The 9,261-nt window shown below is 38.0% G+C and overlaps 1 protein-coding gene across 1 annotated transcript; it reads right to left on the bottom strand.

The window, feature by feature from the left end:
• Positions 1 to 302: 302 nt before the first annotated feature.
• Positions 303 to 1,262, bottom strand: LOC108782235 (uncharacterized). Its single transcript, XM_018550455.1, has one exon. It carries the CDS (start codon positions 1,260 to 1,262, stop codon positions 303 to 305), a length of 960 nt encoding a protein of 319 aa, XP_018405957.1.
• Between the last annotated feature and the right edge of the window lie 7,999 nt (positions 1,263 to 9,261).

The raw sequence follows: 9,261 nt of genomic DNA, 5'->3' as shown, positions 1-9,261 counted from the left end.
AGAAGTATTAAAGCTGAAGTTGAACTTCCAAAGTATAGGAAATATAGGAAAGTATAGAAAAAAAAGTATAGGAAGACAAAGAAAATACTGTACGATATGTAGTAGTAGTAGTAGTAGTAGTAAATATGTGCAGGTGGGCTTAACCAGCCTACTACCGCGACCTAGATCCATGGGGATCCATTGTCGCTCCCTGCTTGTTCCGTAGGTCATTCAGTCAGGCCCAGCCTTGTGTCATTTACCAGGCTTATTAGACTGCTGACCTTCGCATTTTCAAGATCCATGGGTGTCATAAACATATGTCCTCAGGATTTATATCTTTTACAGGCGAGTGCAGGACAACGGCACAATAAGTGCAGGTTGCCCTCGCCTTCTTCTCCACATAGCCGGCACTCTTTCTGCTCCGCTAGCCCTAGGTTGAATAGATGTGCTCTGAGGGGCATATGTCCTGTCAAGAGGCCTATGCCTCTCCTCAGTTTCTCTTTTCCCATCGCCAGCAGTTCCTTGGTTCTTGCTGGTTTTGAAAGTTTCATGAGTTGTTTGGCTCGTCTGCAGCCCTCTATCCCTTTCCAGGAGTTCGAGTGCTCCCGTTCAAGAAACTCTTTAATATTTTTTGTTCTTGCTGAAAATGGGACACCAACGATCCGTTCAGCCGGGACCTTTTCGGTGCCCTGTTTTGCCAGCTCGTCCGCTCTCTCATTTCCAGGTATACCTTGATGTCCAGAGACCCATACTAGGGTTACCTTGTTTGTTACCCCTAGTGTTGTGAGTGCTTGCATACAGTCCCATACTACAGATGATTCTGTGGAGGTACTTGCAAGTGTCTCAATAGCTGCTCTGCTATCCGAGCAAATATGCATCTGTTTTCTACTTCCCTCCTTTAGCAGGAGTTCCGCACATTTTTGGATGGCCAGCACTTCAGCCTGAAACACTGTGGCCAGCTCACCCATTGGTATGCTTACCTCTTGGTTAATATTGGGCCCAAATATACCTGCCCCATATCGACCGTTTGCTCCCGATCCATCCGTAAACCAAGTGTCTACGTCTGGATTGGTTTTGTTGTCATGCTTGCTCCAGTCCTCCCTAGTCGGTATTTGAACTTCGAAAGTCTTTACCAACTGGTGTTTTCTGGGGATCCTATCTTGTTTTAGATTAAAAGGGTGTTTATCAGAGAGTCCCAGTCTTGTATGTCCAGTCCTGGTTTCCTTCCACTCACCCTGACATCTTAGTCTGTATGCTGTTTGCCTGGCTGTGTATTTGATCATCTAGTTTAGGGGCGGGATACTGAGTGCTACTTGTAGCGCCTCAGTTGGTGCAGTTCTTATGACCCCTGTTGCAGCCCTCAGGTAACCTCCCTGTAGGCTTTTGAGCAGGTTCCTTGCCTCCACCTTTTCCGCCCTTGACCACCAGATCACTGCTGCATACATGAGTCTTAGTAACAATACCATCTTGTATAACCATAAGGCTGTCCTGAGGTTTAGTCCCCAGTTCTTTCCCATGGCCCTTCTGCAAGCCCACATAGAGGCGTAGAATTTCTTCCTCTTTTCCTCGAGGTGTGGTTTCCAGCTCAATTTGGGATCTAATAGGACCCCTAAATATTTTACTGAATTTGCATAAACTATTTCTTCGCCCCAGAGCCTTAATGTCTCAATGGGTTCCGGTTTATATTTTCTGGTGAAAATCATGGCCGAGGTCTTAATGGGGTTTACCATCTGTCCCCTCGTCCTACACAAGTTTTGAACAATTACCAAGGCTTGATCCATCCGTTCCTTGAGTGTCGAGAGGAAATTACCTCTTATGATAATGGCCACGTCGTCCGCGTATCCGTAGATTTCGAAGCCTGAATCCTTCAGTTTTGTGAGGAGTTCATCCACCACCAGGCACCACAGCAAGGGGGAGAGCACCCCCCCTGCGGGCAGCCCGCCGCCGGTCTCCCCTCAACTGAGCTGTTGCCATGATTGACGGTCAGTCTTCTGCCCTTCAGCATGCTTTGTGTCCAGTCGATCAGCGGTTCTGGAATGTTAAATCTGTTCATGGCGTCTTTAATCGACGTATTTGAGGTGCTATCAAAAGCCCCCTCAATGTCAATAAAGACACCTATTGCATATCCTTTTGCAGCCATGTGTACTTCAACCCCGCTCACAAGATGATGCAGGGCAGTATCTGTAGATCTGTCCTCCCTATAGGCGTACTGGGATGGGTTCAGCGGCTTTGCAATAAGGTAGAAGTTTTTCAGATGCCTATCAATGAGCCTCTCCAACATCTTTAAAATGAAGGATGTGAGGCTAATAGGTCTGTAATCTTTGGCCAACACATGGCCATTTTTACCTGGTTTTGGTATAAATACCACTCTGGTATCGCTCCAGGCTTTCGGAACGTGTCTCATTGCTATGCTAGCCCTGAGCACTTTCGTCAGGGGGCCTACTAGAGCCTTTCTACCCTCCCTGAGTAGAACGGGGTAGATGCCGTCTGTTCCTGGAGTCTTATATGGTCCGAAGGTCTTGATAGCCCATTCAACTCCCTCAGGAGTCACCACCTTAGCTGCCAGTGTCCATTCTCTTGGTTTATGTTTTTCCCCGGGTTTCTTAATTTCCTGTTGAGGTTCACCGTATCTTTCCTGGAACCCTGGGAAGTGTGTAGACATGAGGTGTTTTAAACTTCCCTCTACTGTCTCGGTATAATCTCCGTTTGGGAGTTTAAGACATCCCAATCGTAGGTTATTGTCTTTACTGAGGATTCTGTTTAGCCTGGATGTTTCTGAAGCGCTCTCAATGCTTTTACAGAAATCTCTCCAGCTTTTTCTTTTGGCAATGATTATTGCTTTGCTATAGCTGCGTTGGGCGTTTCTATACGCTTCCCAATCGGCTGTTGAGTTCTTCCTCCTTGCTTTATTGAAGAGTCTTCTTACTCCCAACCTGTGCTTTGAAAGCTCCTTGCTCCACCAGGGAGTTTTGGTTGTAGAGTATTTCGATCTCTTCAGGCAATTTCCTTCATAGGCTTCTTTTATCGCGTCACTTACAAACTGCGCCGCGTATTCAAGATTTTCTTCTGAGTGAAATCTGTTCGCGGCTTTCTTCAGGATGGCCTCCAGGTCCATCCTATAGCCCTCCCAGTTCGTAGTCCTTGGGTTTCGACCCCATTCTTTATTCACCATATGTCTGAGATTGTAGCGAACCTGCCTGTGGTCAGAGCCCGAGGGCTCCCCAGAGACTCTCCAGTCCCGCACCAGGTCCGCCACTCCCCCAGTACTGATGGTGATCTAATACTTCTTGTCTTCTGCAGTCCATGAAGGTGGGTACCGTTCCTCTGTTTAGGATCATCAGACTGGCGTCTATAATGAATTTGTGGAGGCTCTCTCCCCTCGGGTTTATGTTCGTGCTTCCCCACCCTATATGGTGGGAGTTTGCATCACAGCCCAATAGGAGTTCAAGCCCCCTCTCCTTCGCGTAGGACACCAGTTCTCTTACCTTTTTAGGTGGTGGTTCTTCTTGAGAGTCATAGGACATGTAAGCTGACCCTATGAGTAGATCCAAGTACTTGTCCTCGTCGTAGTCCATCCTTGTCCGTATGACAGTGGTGTCTCCATCGCTGAGCTGTGACATAAAAATAGCATTTAGTCCCTTAGTTACAATACAGGTCCTAATTTTGTTCTGAGTGTCTGCTTTATAGATAGTACCACAGCCACTCAGACCCATTATAGCGTTATTCAGGAGCCAAGGCTCCTGAATTATTGCTATTGCTGTCTGCATCACAGCCATGCTCCTGGCTAAAATCGCCGAGGCGCCTTTGCTCAACACCACCTATAGACAAGGCCTCTGCACCTCGTTCGGACATCACTGTGACGTCATCACAAGTAGGCCGAGCGTTTTCCATGGTTTTCCAGTGTTACGGGAACAGAAATAATAAATAATTGAAAGTTCTTTATGATTTCGTCAATTATTTTAAATAATTTATTGCTAATAGCATGTGCTTTTGAGGTGAGTTTATGTGTCAATAATTTACTGGACCATAAAAATGATTTGAAAGTAGGACAAATATGTTTGCCTATAGGTTAAGTTTTGGTTATTTCAACAATACCCTCTTTTCTTATTGACATATCTTATTAATTTACAGAAATGCCGTTCAAATGCTGCGTTCCGAATTGTAATGGAAATTACAAAAACGTTCCAAAGGTCGCAACATTTTCGTTTCCAAAAAATGAGGGAGACGAAACGAAAATGGTTACATGCTATCTGCAGAAAGGACTTCCAGCCGACAAACAATTCAAAAGTAATCTATTATAATCAATTTCTTTTCCAATTAATTTCTAAAATTTAATATAGTAAAAAATATCTCTAGAATCACAGTAGCAGCCAGAATCCGTTTAAAAAAATTTATTCTTTACATCTTTTTCTTTTCCATCTACAGATATGCGAGTTACATTTCCGATTGTCCGAAATGGAACGGGAAACTAGCCACTACGTCGAATCGACTGGCAAACTTTTAACTGCACCATTGGCACATCCACGATTGATCAAAGGTAAATGTTATGTCGCTTTGCTTTGTTTTTATAATGCAAATATAGCTGTTCCAAAATAGCTTTACAATCTACAATACATTTTCTTTTGTTAAACTACACTATCGGATCTAATTTCTAAAATAATAATTAAGATTTAAAGATAATTAAAGTTTTTCTTAAACGCGTTACAATCAGTTTCTACATCCCATGTCGAATCTCGAATGTCAAATCAATTATCTAAAATGTTTTCAAAAAATTGATTTTCTGGTCGTACAATTTTTAATAACAGAATTATGAATATTGTGGTTGTATTAAAAGTGTCAATTCAAATTCAATACTCCTTACAGCAAAGCAACAAGATTGTCTTTCCTCATTGCAATTATATGTTTGTACAGATGCTGTCCCAAGTCAGTTTCCAAATTGCCCTCGTTACATGACAACCAACGACGCACCTAAACGTCTAGCGCCAGAAACAAAACGAATGAAATTAGAACATGCCATGATTGAGCAAGTTATTGAGAGGAGTATCGAAACGGAGAAATTGTTTAACGAGAAAATCGGATTTTCTAGTCTCGACGAACTCTACGCAAAGTTAAAAGAACGCATCGATCTGCAGAAGTGGATTATTTCACGTAGGGACAACGTTCTTCATTTTACATTGAAGATATCTCATACCCGAATATCAAATGTTGTGTGCGAGTGTCAGAAGATTTCACTTTAAGATTGTTTTATGGATCGCGGGTAGTGACAAAACTAAATGACAAGAAATTCAGTGTACCGTTTATCGTGAGTTCGGTCATTGAAATCGAAGACGTTCTCCATCAAGTGTTGATATCTATGAACAAAAAATATCAAGATTGCTCAGCAATGGAGAACATTAATGCGTGTATCGATATTTTGAATTCTTTATTAGTGATATTACCGCAGCGAAAGCCTGTCATCGAGTTCTTGTTGCAGCAGATAAAAAACCTGAATACTTTGAATAAAGGTGCCTTTCGATATTCGTGGGAAGCAACCTTGTTTTGTGGATTACTGCAGTCGATTTCCCCACACGCGTACACATTTCTTCACAATTCAGGCCATTTATTGCTACCATTCTCATCGACAATAAAAAGATTGTGCAGTAATTTCTCTGGTAACCCTCAGGTGGAGCAAAACAAGTCAACGTTGCTGCAGTATATAGCGTCGAAAGTTAAACTGCTTTGTGATGAAGACAAAACGGTGACTCTTATGATTGACGAAATTCATATAAAACCGTATATGGATTATAAAGGCGGAAACATTGTTGGAAAAGCTTTTAATAGTACAGACTGTGCAAAAAGTGCTCACGTTTTCATGATAAACAGTTTGTTATCAACATACCGCGATGTTGTTCATATCTTGCCTGTAAAAACGCTGGATGCTCAAACCTTATATAATTATATAGAAAAAATTGTCATTGGATTGGAAAAACTCGGATTTGAAGTGCTTAGTATTGTTTCGGATAATAATGCCATTAACTCGAAGGTAATGTCCTTTTTTAGCGATCCACCTGAAGTAAAAAACCTATATAGAAATCCTGCTAATAGTTCAAAGCCACTATTTTTTGTAATAGACTCTGTGCTTATAATTAAAAACTTAAGAAATAACTGGATAAATCAGAAACCAGATCAATATATGTGCTATCCAGATTTCGAAGAAGAAAAAATGAGACTTGCTTCATTCCAAGCTCTCAAAAGTATGCACTCAAGCGAAAAGAATAAGTTACTGCAGTATGGATACACACTTTCATTGAAAGCGTTATATCCAACTTCTATTGAACGGCAAAATGTAAAATTAGCGTTGCAAATCTTTAATTCAAATGTTGCAACGGCACTGCGTGAACTTGGTCCAAAAAAACACTTTGAAAGCTTCGAGGATACTGCTGCTTACATTCAAATAATCTGTCGGTGGTGGGATGTGGTAAACGTTAAAACCTTAGAGAAAGGAAACAGGCACAGAAATCCTTATGAACAGCCTATTACGAAAAATTTTATACATATTGAATTTTTACAAAAATTCTTACTTTGGTTGAAACGGTAGGAAAATTCGGAAGGTGGTGGGAAACTAACACGAAACACCCACTTCGCTCTATCCCATACAACGGACGCTTTAATTCAAATTACAAATTATTGTTTGAACGAGAAAAAATGGAATTTTGTACTATGTGGGAAATTCCAAACCGATCGTTTGGAAGAACGCTTTGGTATGTATCGGCAGCAGGCTGGAGAACAGTATCATGTTTCTATCCGGCAGGTTTTTGAATCAGAAAGTAAGTTGCGCATGCAGAGTACCACTTGTTTTGAAGTCAACTGCTTATGGCGATGTAGAAGTTCCTTGCCAAAATATGTCATCGCTTTTAGAAAGTAGCGAAGATGATGAAGGATTTGTCAACTCTGGTTTGAATAATTTTTTACTATAAATCGTATTTATGCTAACAATGTTAAATAAAAATATAATACTGATTATAAGCATTTTAATGAAAATTAGAAAATACGATAGAAATAGTTTATTTAATATAAACGTCAGATTATCTTCTTCTTAACTAATAAAGAAAAAGATAACGTGACTTTAACGGTTATTGTATCTAGAATCATGAATTATTGGAAAAACTCCTCAATAAAGATTAGTGTATACGACAGAAATAGCGTACTTAATCCGTCAGAAATAGTTTCTTAAAAAGACATCGTTTTGACGTCGTTTCGATTGTTATTTTCGATCTCTGATTTGTATACTATAGCACATATATTTTAGACATAATTGTAATATCTAAAAAATATGTAAATAACAAGGCTCAATAAATTTAAAAAATAATTAATACAAAACAGGGCTACGAGCCAACATTAGTTAAAATATAAAGGTCTTAGCAATAAACTGTCATTAATTAAAAATAAATAAATATAAAGTTTAATAAAATATAAAAACAAACGTTTCGACCTTCATTAGGTCATTTTCAATGTTAAAATCTCAAGATAGTTAACAATGTACAAACTATTGTATTATAAAATTATAAACGCAAAATAAATATGTATATAAATATAAAAATTGTTTGATATAAATGTTTAATCTCACTCGCATAATTAAGTTCATAATCATATCGTGCACACCAGCAAGAGTCCAACAAGCAAAGCAATCGTCTAATTATATAGTTTATGGACTACTCCACATTTCTAAATCAAATCGTAAAATACAGTATCAGTAAAAATGAATATAAGAGTCAATTATCAATCAGTAAAAAGAATCAAATCAAATCGTAAAATACAGTATCAGTAAAAAAATGAATATAATGTAAGAGTCAATTATAAATCAGTAAAGAGAGTCAATTCTCAAGGTAATAAATTGATGAATATAATGTAAAATTACAACATATTGTACGTACATCATATCTATATTGTTAATTTAGTAACAATTAAATTAAAAAATAATTAATTACCTTGTAATTGTATCGAAATACAATTATAATTAAAATAAGTTAGAAAAATGCGAAGAGAGAGTTATTATAAGATGTTGACAATAAACAATTTAAAATAAGAATAACCGAACATCTCAAGTACAAAGGAAATACAAATGGAAATAAGGGGAAAAAATTAGGAAGGGGTAAAAGTGTAATAAAGTGGGAATAAAAGTGAAAAAGAAAAGGAAATTTACGAAGGAGAAAGAGAGTTTATTATCTGAGAATAAGATTCTGGTAAAGCCTCTGTATCATTTTGTTTATTAAGACCCTGTTTTTGCCTTTTGATGTGAATCATTTCAGACACCAATCTCTTATTGTAAGAAGATTCAATGTCTAAAATTTGGACATCATTCCATTTAAAATTGTGGTCAAAGTTAATACGATGGTCAGTAATGACAGAAGGAGAACCTGTCCTTTTTCTAATGTCAGACATATTTTCTTTTAGTCTGGTACTCAGTTTTCTTTTTGTTTGACCAACGTAGCTGGCTTCACAATCATCACAGGTAATCTTATAAATAACATTGTTATTAGAAAGATGTTCTAATTTATCTTTACCTCTTTTAATAAAGCTTTTTAAGGTGTTAGGAATTGAAAAGGCTAATTTACACTGAAACATGCTGGAAATGGGAAGGAAACTTTCAGATATGGATTTAACGTAAGGTATTGTGAAATATTTTTCTTTCACATGAAAATTCTGAGTATTCTGTTGATTGTGTATATGATATTTAATTCTTTGATCAATGGTGGAGAATATAAGGGAAAGAGGATAGGAATTGTTTAAAAAAATTTTTATGGCTTCTGTTATATTATTCTGTTGGAACCGAGGATGTGATAAAAGTAAAATCTTGTCAATAAAACTAATAATAATGCCTTTTTTATGATTCATAGGATGGTTTGAGTGGAAATTAAGGAATCTACCTGAGAATGTTTTTTTATGAAAATTGTCAAAAATAATTCTGCAATTATCAATAATAATAGTAGTGTCAAGAAAGTCTAATCTGTTATCACTGCCAATCTCCATAGTGAATTGTAATCTTCCATGTAAGGAATTGAAAGTATTAAGTGTGTCATCAACTTTGTCAGGTGGAATAGCAAGAACAATGTCATCAACATATCTATAATAGAACAATGGTTGTGCCGACAAACAATTAATAGCTTGTTCTTCCAAGTCCTGCATTACAATATCTGCTAAAATTGGTGAAAGTGGTGAGCCCATATCTAAGATGTAATATCTAAGATCTGTACAGAAAAACAAAATATTTAACTACTTAATTGTATAAAATATAGAATAACT

The sequence above is a fragment of the Cyphomyrmex costatus genome, unplaced genomic scaffold (assembly GCF_001594065.2).
Source record: "Cyphomyrmex costatus isolate MS0001 unplaced genomic scaffold, Ccosl1.0 scaffold973, whole genome shotgun sequence".
NCBI lineage: Eukaryota > Metazoa > Arthropoda > Insecta > Hymenoptera > Formicidae > Cyphomyrmex > Cyphomyrmex costatus.
The sequence above is the reverse complement of the archived record's forward strand: the minus strand, read 5'-3'. Positions and strand labels throughout refer to the sequence as shown.

Coding starts and splice junctions, on each gene's coding strand:
- LOC108782235 (XM_018550455.1), bottom strand. CDS start 1,262: ATGATCAAATACACAGCCAGGCAAACAGCATACAGACTAAGATGTCAG.